General features: G+C 49.6%; 1 protein-coding gene across 1 annotated transcript; it reads left to right on the forward strand.

Moving 5' to 3' along the window:
* Positions 1–2,925: 2,925 nt before the first annotated feature.
* LOC109944788 (uncharacterized) lies at positions 2,926–7,107 on the forward strand. Its single transcript, XM_020550081.3, has 4 exons — positions 2,926–3,825; positions 5,072–5,248; positions 5,414–5,848; positions 5,976–7,107. Exons 1-4 carry the CDS (start codon positions 3,508–3,510, stop codon positions 6,789–6,791), a joined length of 1,746 nt encoding a protein of 581 aa, XP_020405670.1. The 5' UTR covers positions 2,926–3,507; the 3' UTR covers positions 6,792–7,107.
* The last annotated feature ends 8,169 nt before the right edge of the window (positions 7,108–15,276 follow it).

Genomic DNA, 15,276 nt, shown 5'->3' on the forward strand with positions numbered 1-15,276 from the left:
CCAACACGTCAAGGCAATCGATGAGAAGTTTGTATGGCGCAGCGGCTGAAAAGCACGTGTGGCCGGCGGCGCGCGCTCATCCACGGCCACGAGACCAGATCGCCAGACTCACAAACGGCGGCGTGCCGTGGCGTCGCAGACGAGACAACAGACAACATGTGATTGATTTTCTAGGTGGAGTACCTGATGTGTTTTTGCTACGGCTGGCTGGCTGGCTGGCGAAGAATGGAAAAGCCCTGGAATGGCGCAGCGCGGCGTGACGTGACGTGACATGATGCCGAGCACAGCACAGGCACGGCAAGTTTCCGCTGCTGGTGCTGGCCGATCTGACCGAGACGAAGTCGCCAGTCGCGTACGTATGGGCGGCGTATATGCCTCGCCCGTCGTCGGGGAAAAGAAACTCCACTGCATCTGCCTGCCCCGCCCCCGTGCAGGATGGTGCGAGGTGGTGGTCTGGTCCGATGATGGAGCCGCATGCGTTGCGTTGCTTGACGACGAAGGAGCTCCCGTCGTAAGTTACGTGCGTCAGCACCAGCCGCCAGGCCGGGCGCATGCGTACCTCCGTACACGACCTCGCAGCATATGCCGTTCTGGAACTCGGTCCGCTGTCGTCCTACGTTTGCAGTGTACGACATCAATTCCTGGCACACAATCAATCAGCTATATATAAAAATATTACTAATGTTGTATACGATTACGATGTAAACCAAGACCGTCTGCAGACTGCAGCGGCTCCCGCGGAGCGCCCCTGCGCCTAGCGGCTACAGGTACCCGCGATATGCCGCAGCGGCGCACCCTACCGCCCCCCTCTAAACTGCAGTAATGTTAACATGTTCTCTTTACTTTAATCCGTATCGACTTTTACTAATTTTACAATATTTTTATCTTTATAAATTATAGTTGTTGCAGTCTAAATATCTAGCTTTAATTCGAAGCGAACAACTCAATCTCTCTACGGTTGTAGTGTGCACACTAGAACTGTTCACGTCTAGTGCTTCGTGTCCGCGAGTAATTATTACAAAATTTGATATAGAAGAAAAAGTACGGATATGAAATGATATTTTATAGCTGAAGTGAGATATATAAGGTGAATATTTAGAGGGGGCCGTTGCGCGAGACGAAAAGTTTGGGGTAAAATCTTGACTACGTGGCGCAAAAGTGAAAAATATAAGGGAAGAAATTTATAGAGAAATGATGCGAACAATCTAATAAATTAGATTAGTTGCAGACAATATTTTAAATAAAGTTATAAAAAATAAACGTTGATATTGTGTTTTATTTATTTAGTTAAGTGTGAAAAAAGATTCTTCGGTAAGCTGAAATATATGGTTATTCTAGGACAGGTATACCAAGCCGGACACTGTCGACTAGTGTGTTGTGACTCTTTCCGACGCTTGCATATATGTATGCTCGCCAGTAGGGATGAAAAATAAACTTGAGGTCCGCAGAGCTGTTCTGGCTTACGAATCGACTCGCGAGCTGCGCTAACTATACTAGATTAATCATTCTGCAGAATTATAATAGATTATTGATTCGTTTTTTTAGTCTTTGATGATAAATACATGACAATCTAAATTTTAAGTTGCTCATAATATAGAATAATAATTCTATATTTCATATTTTTAATATTATTAATTTAATAAATAATGTAATTATATTTACCAAAAGCCACATCTTTAAGCTCGAGACGAGCCGAGCCGCTCATCTCCCACCATGTCAGACCGAGCTGAGTCGGACTTAGGGGGTGTTTGGTTTCTAGGGACTAATGTTTAGTCCCTTCATTTTGTTCCATTTTAGTATATAAATTGAAAAATATAGAAACTAAAATAAAGTTTTAGTTTCTATATTTGATAATTTTGTAACTAAAGTGGAATAAAATGTAGGGACTAAAAATTAGTCCCTAGAAACCAAACACCCCCTTAGGTTGGCTCAACTCGTCACTATAAATAAGAAAAGGACATATGACTTTGTTGAAAGTTGAAATAGCACCTATTCGGCTATTCCACACGTGAGCAATATGACGTGCGGGGTGGTCAGGGAAATGATTTTTCTCCTGCCCCCATCGAGGCCAAACAAAACAGCAGGAGACGAAGACGCGGTCCCTGCACAACCTGTAGAGTTCTATCGGAGAAAACTGAAAAGCGGTAACATTTTATGTGGCCTGGGCGCCTGGCTACTCGCTTAAGCAAACAGTACGGTAGTTTGGTACATGGTTGTTGATGAACCTGACACGACGACGTCGTAAGTACTGCATCACCGACACACACCAGAACGAAAACGCAAAGCTCCAAGGCAAGGACCAAGGACAGCAGACTGAAGCTGAAGGGGATCGGCCGGACAAACGAACGCGCACGGGGCCGGGGCCACGGGGCGGAACGGAACCCCTTGCAACAGCCAACCACCGGGACCCCGACCAGGCAACCGACAGCGTACCCGGGACTGACAGCCACGCGTACGCTCCAGATTAATCCACCGGGGCGGGATAGTACGTACGCCTTGTCACACGCACGCACACTCGCATCGCACGGGTACGGCCTGAGTGACGCGGACAGCACCTGACCGCAAAGTCAGGAGGTCTAGAAGGCTAGCCCAGCGCGTACAGGCCCGTTTCACCAAACTTTTTTTAAACACTACCGTACAAGATCAGAAAAATGGGGGGAAAGGGGGGAATAATTGCATGAGAGTATCATGGGAGATCCGGTCCCTCGATCTGTATTAGAAAGCAAAATGAAATCCCTCCCACAATTAGAATAAATAAACATAAACATCCTACCTAGCGGTAGCCAACGTAATAACAGCTCCACCAACGCCAGCAGCAGGAGCCAATAATAGTGCGACGCGGTGCAGGAAGCAAGTCTGGAACCCCTTTTGATTTCCAAATAAATGCCGCGTTGAAAAAAAAAACGTGCAAGTGATTTGTGAGCCCTTGTCGTTCCCTTGCTCTGCATCTGCATGTGGCGCGCAGCTGCCCCCGCGCCGTTCGACCGGCACGGGCACGGGCACCGGCACCGGCACCGGCACCGGCACCGGCACCGGCGGTTGGTGGTGCGGTGCCAGTGGGCTGTGCGTCCACATCCAATCCCGCGTTGCCCACGCTAGCTCCGCCCACGCTAGCTCCGCCCACTGACACCCTGGCCCCGCACGCGCATATCCCCGGACCCCTCCTGCGGGCAGCTATTAAAGGCTCCGGGGCCCGCAACGGGCGGGGCCCCGCGCTGCCCTGGCCGCTTCTTCTTCTTCTTGTTGCTGTGTCTGTCCGTGTCGCCTCGCGGCAGTTGAAATTAACGAAGCCGAGACCGCGACGAGAACCGCGCTGGGCGGACACGACAGACAGCCGGACACCAGCGCAAGCGCAACGCCCGCGACACGCACGAGGAAGAAAGCCAGCCAGCCAGCCAGCCAGCAAGCAACCCCCTGCCCCGTCGGTGGCCACGGGCAGCCGCGCGCCGGCCAAGGCACAGCTAGCTAGCGAAGCAGGCCAGCCAGCCATCCAGACTCCGGCAAGGGATGGTGGTGGCGAGGAAGCCGCACGCCGGCAGCGGCGGCGGCGGCGGCGTCAGGGTGGGACCCGAGAGGCTGGAGGGCCTCCCCGCGGCGTGGCCGGGCGCCGCCGCCGCCGTCAAGGTCAAGTGGCCGGCGCCCGGGGGCGCGCTCTCGCAGATGCTGACGGGGCGGTGGGCGCGCGGGGTCACCGCCGTGGAGGCCGTCGGGGCCGGCGGGACCGTCCGATGGGATCCGCGCGACGTCAACCGGTTCAGGCTCGGCGTCGTCGGCCCCGCCGCCGCCGGCCGGCCGGAGCGCGGGGTCTTCTTCTCCGTCCTCTATGTGAGCGCTCTCCCCTCGATGATCAGTTTTCCCTTTCCGCCAAATCAATACCCCCTAGCTTAACAGTGCTACTACGGATATGATTGATTGCTCGATCTTCTTCTGGTACACTGATTTGGACGCTACGAACACGATTGGTTTTTTTTTTTAAAAGGCGTCCTGATTTCATTTCCAACTTCTACGAGACTACGACTATACCTTAATCTGCTCCATTTTTTCCCTCGCTCAAATCCTATTCTTTCTTTTTTTCAAATCAACCTGTCGTTGGTATTTCGTCGCCGGTGGTAAGTTGCGCGGAGACCATTTCCTGCTGCGAATTGGTGGAGGCTTGCGGACCGCAGCTTCGGTGGTGGAGCGCTCGAGGTCAATGCACAGCTTTCTTCCTGTTCTTTTTACCCGTAGTGGCCCGGTCAGCAAATTGGGAAGGACAAGTCAAATGTTGGGCTAAGCATCATAAACAACAGCGTAGCGTAGTGCTGAGCTGAGGGGGGAGAAAGTATTCACCTTTGCTGGGGAGCATTTGTCTAAAGTTTTTTTTCCCACTGTGTGCGTGGAAATTATCATTGACAGGGGCGGGGTCGGGTTACGTGTGCAGCTCTGGTTGGCCCGTGCGATTTGACTTGAGTTAGGCAGTTATTTTTATGTTAGGTTGCGAGATCTATGTCATGGTGTTATTTTTGATTTGAGGGTTACGTTCGGACTGTGGCCCCCCCTCGCTTTCATGTGCGTTAAAGTTGCATTTTTCAGAAGGTGCTGTTCTGCCCTCCCAATCTTTTCTTTTTCAGTGTTGTTAATATGTGGTTTGTCAGTTTTCTTGTGACACTTCTGTCTTGTTCTTATTTACCAACCTTTTAATATAGCTACTATATTTTTACAAACCTTTTTGTGGGTGGGTGGGTGGGTGGGTGAAAGTAATGAAAGTAAAATGTAATTACCAGCTTAGTTATACCGCATGGAGCGCCAAATGTTGCAACCTCACGTGGAACAGAACCAAAGCAGGCAGCATATCTAACCTCCTTCCAAAGCAGTAATGATGAAGAGCAGTAGAAGCAGTTAGGTACTAGCAAGCAATGGCATTCCATTGCCGTTTCGGGGTAATCTTGAGACTGACACTGGGACGGATCATCCTAGGGTACCAATCAAAGCATCCACCTTGTGGCTAGCTAGCTAGCTAGGCCCCTTTTTGTGTGGGATGCGTAGGCTTGTAGCCATCGAGGCTGGCAATAAGAATTGCTTGGCGACGCAGGGATTCCAAGGACAAGGCCGGGGCAAGGAGCTGGTGAGGCTGGAGGAGGTCGGCACAGCCATGATAAGCCTGGAGGAGTGCTGCTGGGAGATGCAGCTGCAGCAGCGACACCAGCAGCTGGTGGTTGTCCCCGTCAGGGTCAGGAAGGACGGATGGGCAAGTGATGCCATGCTTTATGTAAGCGCGACCTTCGCCTACTTCCCCCCCTTCCCCTTCAATTGCCATTTGCAGTTTTAGTGGAATTCCTTTTTGGATTTGGATAATAGCAGACATGAATGACAAGTATTTGATGGAAATGACATGTTTAGTTATTGACAGAAGTGTGTGTGGTTAATTGTTCAGGTGAACGTGGAGCTCGTGGGCGTGGACACGCGACCGGACATCGAAAGGGCAGTCTCGTTTGGGGAGAAGCCGAGGACGAGCATGGCGCCGCCGCCGCTGCCGACGACGCGAGATGGCCGGAAGAGCTTGGAGGCAGCGACGTACCATGATGTCCTTGACCTGAAGCAGCTGCTTGATCTGGCTGACAAGGAAGGCCGGGTGGCCGTGTATGGGAACAAGAGGAACTCCGACACCAGCAGCGTGAGTAGCGTCAGTAGCAGCAGTAGCGGCAGCATAACCAGCACCAGCAGCGCTAGCACCAGCGGTGGCGCGAGCCCAGAGCCGGCCTCGACGTCGAAACGCCGGTTCCTGCCATGGATGAGGAGGAGCAGGGACTTCGACAAGAGGAGCACCGACACCGAGTCGCTCTCCCAAGAACTGCCTACCAAGTCCACGGTGAGCTCCTGTCCTGGCACAGTGTCACGTGAACGAAAAATGAAATGTTCGTCATGTATGTGTACCGGCGTCGGGGGACGGTAGCACGTACTAATCGTGTCACGGCGCGACGACGAATCTCGTGTAGGATGACGATGCGGCCGGCGGCTGGGGGACGCGCGAGTTCACGAGCAGGGACGCCGAGACGAGGCTCAGGACGCCGGTGTTCTTCGCGTCCATCGACCAGCGCGACGACAGCGCCGGTGGGGAGAGCGCATGCACGGCGCTCGTCGCCGTCCTCGCGGCGGCGCTCCACGCCGGCCACCCGGCGATGCCCACCCGGCCGGAGCTGGACGCGCTCATCCGGGCCGGCTCGTCGGAGTGGAGGAAGCTCTGCGACGACGAGGCGCACATGGCGCGGTTCCCCAACCGCCACTTCGACCTGGACACCGTGCTCGCGGCCCGGACGCGGCCCATCGCGGTGCGGCACGACAGGGCCTTCGTCGGCTTCTTCCAGCCGGAGAGCTTCGCGTCGCTGTCCGGCGCCATGTCGTTCGACGACATCTGGCGCGAGATCGGCGGCGGCGACGGCGAACGCGAGCCCGGCCGCGCCGACGTGTACATAGTCAGCTGGAACGACCACTTCTTCGTGCTCAAGGTGGAGAGCGACTGCTACTACATCATCGACACGCTCGGCGAGCGGCTCTACGAGGGCTGCGACAAGGCGTACATGCTGAGGTTCGACGGCTCGTCCCAGATGCAGGCCGAGGGCACGGACGAGGTCATCGCCACCGGGAAGGAGTGCTGCAGGGAGTTCATCAAGAGATTCTTGGCCGCCATCCCGCTCAGGGAGGAGCTGGAGATCGAGAGAAGGGGCGCCGGCGGCGGCGACGGTGGCGGCGCGCCGCACCGGCGGCTGCAGATCGAGTTCCACTTCACCGTCCTACAAGACGACAACAGATGACCAGTTGGTGACCCGACAGCGGCTTGGGGATGTTCCTTGCTTCCTCCCTGATTGCAGCACTGTACTAACATAATGTAAATTCATCTGTATATCTGTATACAGTTTAAAAGAAAAAAAGTACGGGATAGAATTTGGTTCTCCTTTTACCATCTTAAGGACTACTTTAGGAATCTCAAATCCTCTTCGGGATCGAAGAGATTGAGGTGGAAATAAACTAATTTCCTCTCTAATACATTCAATCCTGAAAAGAATTTGAGTTTCCAAACTAGCTCTAAGATACAAAACAAAAGGTGAGGTGGAGGTGGAGGTTGACTAATGACTGCCTTTTTTGTCTTGGCTGGGGATTGGTCTATCTCTGGATCATCCCTGCAATACCATTTGTTTTGTAAGCTAGCTTTTAGAGCAACTCTAATAAACTAGATAAATAGACCATTCTCAGTAAAAAAGAAAAGCTCGATCAAAGCTCGTTCCAACAATTTGGCCTTTATCCTCGCTTATGCATCTCACTCGTTGTTGTCTTTCATTCACTAGACATATTTGTCGAGCCCTACAGCTCGTCATCTCTGTTGGTGTTTTGGGTCCGACCGCACACCCGGGCTTGCCCCTCAATGGGTGTAGCCCCCGAGCTTTGAGTGGATTTTTGAAAATAATCCTCTCGAAGGTCTTTATTTCGTGTCATTCTGCTGAGAATAATCCTTTCTTTTTTCTGAATGCTTTAGAGGTCAGCATTATGTCATCAATGTTATGCTTCAGAGGTCAGCATGTATTTTGTCTTTTGCGGCCGAGTTCGTGATCCGCCCATATCTTGCTAGGTGGTGCAATTTATTTGCTCTGCGACTGGTTGGACATTTGATGGACGTTCCCTGTCTAGTCTTCACGTCGCTTCTGTTGGTCAGATTTTGTACTTCCCCGGCTATATTTGGCTTTCCTCTGATCCTTACTGATATCTCATTTTTGTCTTGAGGTATTCATTGCATGCCCTGCACGGATGTGACAGTTTTGAAAAATATACTGATAATTCCTGTGCGTCCCCCCCAATGGGTGTGGACAAGGGACGGCTTGGTACGCTGAGTGTTTTAGTCGGCTGCTTCTGAGTAGTAATGTGATGCGACGGCGGGCGTAATCATATCATCCATGCTGTTGACTGGAGTCTCAATGGGTGTTGCGTTGCGTGAAACGGCGTCAGCCGCCTGACGCGTCTTCAGACGGGTTGAAGTGTGTATTGAATGCTTCGCGACTGTTCAGTGATCGTGGTTGGAGGTGAGCGGTTGCCTTCTTCTTCTATAAATAGTGCCTTTGCCTCTCTGGTTTTTTCACATCTCTTGTTGTTATCCGCTGCTTGCTTTCTTCTCCTTCTCGCGCTTCCACCATGGGCAAGAACAACAAGCGCAAGCGTGAGCCGCCTCCTCCATCAGAGGACTTCGGTGATTCGGAGTACTCAGAGGAGGAGTTCTCCTCTGAGTCCGAGGGGTCTCCGGCTCCCATCCCTCTGCGTGAGTCGTCTGATGATTCAGACGACTCCCAGGGGCTTGCGGCGGAGGTCTGGACTTACATCCGGGCCGTCGAGCGCTCCGGGCTCGAGGGCTCGGATGAGTCGGAGTACTCCTCGGACGGGACTCGTCCGAGGGCGATGGCGGCGATGGCGACGACGACGACGACGGAGGCGGTGGCGGCAATGACGGTGACGGCGGCGATGACGGTGACGGCGGCGGCAGGGGCGACAGCGGTGGCAGCAAGGATGGCGACGGCGGCAGCAGCAGGGGCAGCAACAGGGGCGACAGCGGCAGAGGCAGCAACAGGGCCAGTGGCTAGATGCCACTGGTCCTTAGAAGTTAGTATAGTATAGTTAGAATAATGTAGTAGTATTTAGTAGTGTAGAGTAGTATAGTGTAGTGCAGTAGTAGTAGTAGTAGTAGGGAAGTTGAAAGGGAATTAGGCTTACACCTAGTCCCTAATTAATTTTGGTGGTTGAATTGCCCAACACGAATAATTGGACTAACTAGTTTGCCCAAGTGTATAGATTATACAGGTGCAAAAGGTTCACACACAGCCAATAAAAAGATCAAGTTTTGGATTCAACAAAGGAGCAAAGAGGCAACCGAAGGCACCTCTGGTCTGAGGGCACCGGACTGTCCGGTGTACACCGGATAGTGTCCGGTGCACCACCGGACAATGTCCGGTGCACCAGAGGACTCCAACTTGAACTCGCCACCTTCGGGAATTTCCAGAGGCACTCGCGCTATAATTCACCGGACTGTCCGGTGCTCCAAGAAAGAGCCGCCCCCGGAACTCGCCTGCCTCGGGAATTCACTTCAGCCGCTCCGCTATAATTCACCGGACTGTCCGGTGTACACCGGACTGTCCGGTGCAACCGCGGAGCAACGGCTATTTCGGCGCCAACGGCTACCTGCAGCGCATTAAATGCGCGCGCTGCGCGCGCAGATGGCAGGCACGCCCATACTGGCGCACCGGACAATGAACAGTACATGTCCGGTGTGCACCGGACATCCAGGCGGGCCCAGAAGTCAGAAGCTCCAACGGTCAGAATCCAACGGCATTGGTGACGTGGCTGGGGCACCGGACTGTCCGGTGCGCCATCGAACAGACAACCTTCACCAACGGTCAAGTTTGGTGGTTGGGGCTATAAATACCCCAACCACCCCCACATTCAAGTTATCCAAGTTTTCCACTTCTCAACCACTTACAAGAGCTAGGCATTCAATTCTAGACACACCAAAGAGATCAAATCCTCTCCAATTCCACACAAGACTTTAGTGATTAGCGAGAGAGATTTGTCGTGTTCTTTTGAGCTCTTGCGCTTGGATTGCTTCTTTTCTTTCTCACTTGTTCTTGTGATCAAAACTCCATTATAATCAAGGCAAGAGGCACCAATTGTGTGGTGGCCCTTGCAGGGAAGTTTTGTTCCCGGCTTTGATTTGAGAAGAGAAGCTCACTCGGTCCGAGGGACCGTTTGAGAGAGGGAAGGGTTGAAAGAGACCCGGCCTTTGTGGCCTCCTCAACGGGGAGTAGGTTTGCAAGAACCGAACCTCGGTAAAACAAATCCGCGTGTCACACTCTTCATTTGCTTGCGATTTGTTTTGCGCCCTCTCTCGCGGACTCGATTATATTTCTAACGCTAACCCGGCTTGTAGTTGTGATTATTTTTGAGAATTTCAGTTTCGCCCTATTCACCCCCCTAGGTGACTATCAATTGGTATCGGAGCCCGGTGCTTCATTAGAGCCTAACCGCTCGAAGTGATGTCGGGAGATCACGCCAAGAAGGAGATGGAGACCGGCGAAAAGCCCACTACAAGCCAAGGGAGCACTTCATCGGAAGAGTCCCGCACCAAGAGGAAGGAGAAGAAGAAGGACTCCTCCAAACGGAAGGAGAAAAGATCTTCTTCCTCACACCACAAGTCGCATCGGAAAGGCGACAAGCACAAAAGGATGAGGAAGGTGGTCTACTACGAGACCGACACTTCATCAACATCGACATCCGACTCCGATGCGCCCTCCGTAACTTCTAAACGCCAAGAGCGTAAGAAGTTTAGTAAGATCCCCTTACACTATCCTCGTACATCTAGACATACTCCATTACTTTCCGTTCCATTAGGCAAACCGCCAACCTTTGACGGTGAAGATTATGCTAGGTGGAGTGATTTAATGAAATTTCATCTAACCTCACTCCACAAAAGTATATGGAATGTTGTTGAGTTTGGAGCACAGGTACCATCCGTAGGGGATGAAGACTACGATGCGGACGAAGTGGCCCAAATCGAGCACTTCAACTCTCAAGCTACAACCATACTCCTCGCCTCTCTAAGCAAGGAGGAGTACAACAAGGTGCAAGGGTTGAAGAATGCAAAGGAGATTTGGGACCTACTCAAGACCGCGCACGAGGGTGATGAACTCACCAAGATCACCAAGCGGGAAACGATCGAGGGGGAGCTCGGTCGCTTCCGTCTTCGCCAAGGGGAGGAGCCACAAGACATGTACAACCGGCTCAAGACTTTGGTGAACCAAGTGCGCAACCTCGGGAGCAAAAAGTGGGATGACCACGAGGTGGTTAAGGTTATTCTTAGATCACTCATTTTTCTTAACCCCACTCAAGTTCAATTAATTCGTGGTAATCCTAGATATACTCAAATGACCCCCGAGGAAGTTATCGGGAATTTTGTGAGCTTTGAATGCATGATCAAAGGCTCCAAAAAGATCAACGAGCTTGATGAACCCTCCGCGTCCGAAGCGCAACCGGTGGCATTTAAGGCAACGGAAGAGAAGAAGGAGGAGTCTACACCGAGTAGACAACCAATTGACGCCTCCAAGCTCGACAATGAGGAGATGGCTTTAATCATCAAAAGCTTTCGCCAAATCCTCAAGCAACGGAAAGGGAAAGATTACAAATCCCGTTCCAAGAAGGTTTGCTACAAGTGTGGTAAGCCCGGTCACTTTATCGCCAAATGTCCATTATCAAGTGACAGTGACAGGGATAACGACAAGAAGGGAAAGAGGAAAGAAAAGAAGAGGTACCACAAGAAGAGGGGTGGCGATGCCCACGTGTGCCGTGAGTGGGACTCCGACGAGAGCTCCACCGACTCCTCCTCCGACGAGGACGCCGCCAACATCGCCGTCACCAAGGGACTCCTCTTCCCCAACGTCGGCCACAAGTGCCTCATGGCAAAGGACGGCAAAAGGAAGAAGGTAAAATCAAGATCCTCCACTAAATATGAAACCTCTAGTGATGAGGATGATGCTAGCAATGAGGAGGATAACTTGCGCGTTCTTTTTGCCAACCTTAACATGGAACAAAAGGAAAAACTAAATGAGCTAATTAGTGCCATCCATGAAAAGGATGACCTCTTGGACTCCCAAGAGGACTTCCTAATCAAGGAAAATAAAAGGCATGTTAAGGTTAAAAATGCTTACGCTCTAGAAGTAGAAAAATGTCAAAAACTATCTAGTGAGCTAAGCACTTGCCATGAGATAATTGACAACCTTAGAGATGAAAAAGCTAGTTTAAATGCTAAGGTTGATTCACATGTTTGTAATGTTTTGATTTCCAATCCTAGAGATAATAATGATGATTTGCTTGCTAGGATTGAAGAATTAAACATTTCTCTTGCTAGCCTTAGAATAGAAAATGAAAATTTAATTGCTAAGGCTAAAGAACTAGATGTTTGCAATGTTACAATTTCCGATCTTAGAGATAATAATGATATCTTGCGTGCTAAGATCGTTGAACTTAATACATGCAAACCCTCTACATCTAGTGTTGAGCATGTTTCCATTTGTACAAGATGTAGAGATGTTGATATTAATGCTATTCATGATCACATGACTTTAATTAAACAACAAAATGATCATATAGCAATATTAGATGCAAAAATTTCCGAGCATAACTTAGAAAATGAAAAATTTAAATTTGCTAGAAGTATGCTCTATAGTGGGAGACGCCCTGGCATCAAGGATGGCATTGGCTTCCAAAGGGGAGACAATGTCAAACTTAATGCCCCTCCTAAAAGATTGTCTAATTTTGTAAAGGGCAAGGCTCCCATGCCTCAGGATAACGAGGGTTACATTTTATACCCTGCCGGCTATCCTGAGGACAAAATTAGGAGAATTCATTCTAGGAAGTCTCACTCTGGCCCTAACCATGCTTTTATGTATAAGGGTGAGACATCTAGCTCTAGGCAACCAACCCGTGCTAAGTTGCCTAAGAAAAGAACTCCTAGTGCATCAAATAAACATAGTCTTTCATTTAAAACCTTTGATGCATCTTATGTGTTGACTAACAAATCCGGCAAAATAGTTGCCAAATATGTTGGGGGCAAACACAAGGGGTCAAAGACATGTGTTTGGGTACCCAAAGTTCTTGTGTCTAATGCCAAAGGACCCAAAACCATTTGGGTACCTAAAGTCAAGAACTAAACTTGTTTTGTAGGTTTATGCATCCGGGGGCTCAAGTTGGATCATCGACAGCGGGTGCACAAACCACATGACAGGGGAGAAGAAAATGTTCTCCTCCTATGAGAAAAACCAAGATCCCCAACAAGCTATCACATTTGGGGATGGAAATCAAGGATTGGTCAAAGGATTGGGTAAAATTGCTATATCCCCTGACCATTCTATTTCAAATGTTTTTCTTGTAGACTCTTTAGATTACAATTTGCTTTCTGTATCCCAATTATGCAAAATGGGCTACAACTGTCTTTTCACTGATGTAGGTGTCACTGTCTTTAGAAGAAGTGATGATTCAATAGCATTTAAGGGTGTGTTAGAGGGTCAGCTATACTTAGTAGATTTTGAAAGAGCTGAACTCGACACATGCTTAATTGCTAAGACTAATATGGGTTGGCTCTGGCACCGCCGACTAGCCCATGTTGGGATGAAGAATCTTCACAAGCTTCTAAAGGGAGAACACATTTTAGGATTAACAAATGTTCATTTTGAGAAAGTCAGGATTTGTAGCGCATGCCAGGCCGGAAAGCAAGTTGGAGCCCATCATCCACACAAGAACATTATGACGACCGACAGGCCGCTTGAGCTACTCCACATGGATCTATTCGGCCCGATTGCTTACATAAGTATCGACGGGAGTAAGTATTGTCTTGTAATAGTGGATGATTATTCTCGCTTCACTTGGGTATTCTTTTTGCAGGAAAAATCTCAAACCCAAGAGACCTTAAAGGGATTCTTGAGACGGGCTCAAAATGAGTTCGGCTTAAGGATCAAGAAAATTAGAAGCGACAATGGGACGGAGTTCAAGAACTCACAAATTGAAGGCTTCCTTGAGGAAGAAGGCATCAAGCATGAGTTCTCTTCTCCCTACACGCCACAACAAAATGGTGTAGTGGAGAGGAAGAATAGAACTCTATTGGACATGGCAAGGACCATGCTTGATGAGTACAAGACTTCGGATCGGTTTTGGGCCGAGGCGGTTAACACCGCCTGCTACACCATCAACCGGTTATATCTTCACTGAATCCTTAAGAAGACATCTTATGAGCTCCTAACCGGTAAAAAGCCCAACATTTCATATTTCAGAGTCTTTGGTAGCAAATGCTTTATTCTTGTTAAAAGAGGTAGAAAATCTAAATTTGCTCCTAAGACTGTAGAAGGCTTTTTACTAGGATATGATTCAAACACAAAGGCATATAGAGTCTTTAACAAGTCCTCTAGACAAGTTGAAGTTTCTTGTGACGCTGTGTTTGATGAGACTAATGGCTCTCAAGTAGAGCAAGTTGATCTTGATGAGATAGGTATTGAAGAGGCTCCGTGCATCGCGCTGAGGAACATGTCCATTGGGGATGTGTGTCCTAAGGAATCCGAAGAGCCTCCAAATGCACAAGATCAACTATCCTCCTCCACGCAAGCATCTCCACCGACTCAAAATGAGGATGAAGCTCAAGTTGATGAAGTAGAAGATCAAGCAAATGAGCCACCTCAAGATGATAGCAATGATCAAGGGGGAGATGCAAATGAGGAAGACAAGGAGGAAGAAGAACAAAGGCCGCCACACCCAAGAGTCCACCAAGCAATCCAACGAGATCACCCCGTCGACACCATCCTCGGCGACATTCATAAGGGGGTAACTACTAGATCTCGTGTTGCACATTTTTGTGAGCATTACTCTTTTGTTTCCTCTATTGAGCCACACAGGGTAGAGGAAGCACTACAAGATTCGGATTGGATGGTGGCGATGCAAGAGGAGCTCAACAACTTCACTAGGAATGAGGTATGGCATCTAGTTCCACGTCCTAATCAAAATGTTGTAGGAACCAAATGGGTCTTCCGCAACAAGCAAGATGAGCATGGTGTGGTGACAAGGAACAAAGCTCGACTTGTGGCCAAAGGATACTCCCAAGTCGAAGGTTTGGATTTCGGTGAAACCTATGCACCCGTAGCTAGGCTTGAGTCGATTCGCATATTATTGGCCTATGCTACTTACCATGGCTTTAAGCTTTATCAAATGGACATGAAAAGTGCCTTCCTCAATGGACCAATCAAGGAAGAGGTCTATGTTGAGCAACCTCCCGGTTTGAAGATAGTAAGTACCCTAACCATGTCTATAAACTCTCTAAGGTGCTTTATGGGCTCAAGCAAGCCCCAAGAGCATGGTATGAATGTCTTAGAGATTTCCTTATCGCTAATGGCTTCAAAGTCGGAAAGGCCGATCCTACACTCTTTACTAAAACTCTTGAAAATGACTTGTTTGTATGCCAAATTTATGTTGATGATATTATATTTGGGTCTACTAACAAGTCTACATGTGAAGAGTTTAGTAGGATCATGACACAAAAGTTCGTGATGTCTATGATGGGAGAGTTGAAGTATTTCTTAGGATTCCAAGTGAAGCAACTCCAAGAGGGCACCTTCATTAGCCAAACAAAGTACACTCAAGACATTCTAAACAAGTTTGGGATGAAAGATGCCAAGCCCATCAAAACACCCATGGGAACTAATGGGCATCTCGACCTCGACACGG

The sequence above is a fragment of the Zea mays genome, chromosome 3, assembly GCF_902167145.1.
Source record: "Zea mays cultivar B73 chromosome 3, Zm-B73-REFERENCE-NAM-5.0, whole genome shotgun sequence".
NCBI lineage: Eukaryota > Viridiplantae > Streptophyta > Magnoliopsida > Poales > Poaceae > Zea > Zea mays.

Bases quoted from the DNA above. Each gene is read 5' to 3' on its own strand.
- LOC109944788 (XM_020550081.3), top strand. From the start codon at position 3,508: ATGGTGGTGGCGAGGAAGCCGCACGCCGGCAGCGGCGGCGGCGGCGGC. The intron at 3,826-5,071 runs GTGAGCGCTCTC...TTGGCGACGCAG, and splicing joins TCTTCTTCTCCGTCCTCTAT to GGATTCCAAGGACAAGGCCG. The intron at 5,249-5,413 runs GTAAGCGCGACC...TTAATTGTTCAG, and splicing joins CAAGTGATGCCATGCTTTAT to GTGAACGTGGAGCTCGTGGG.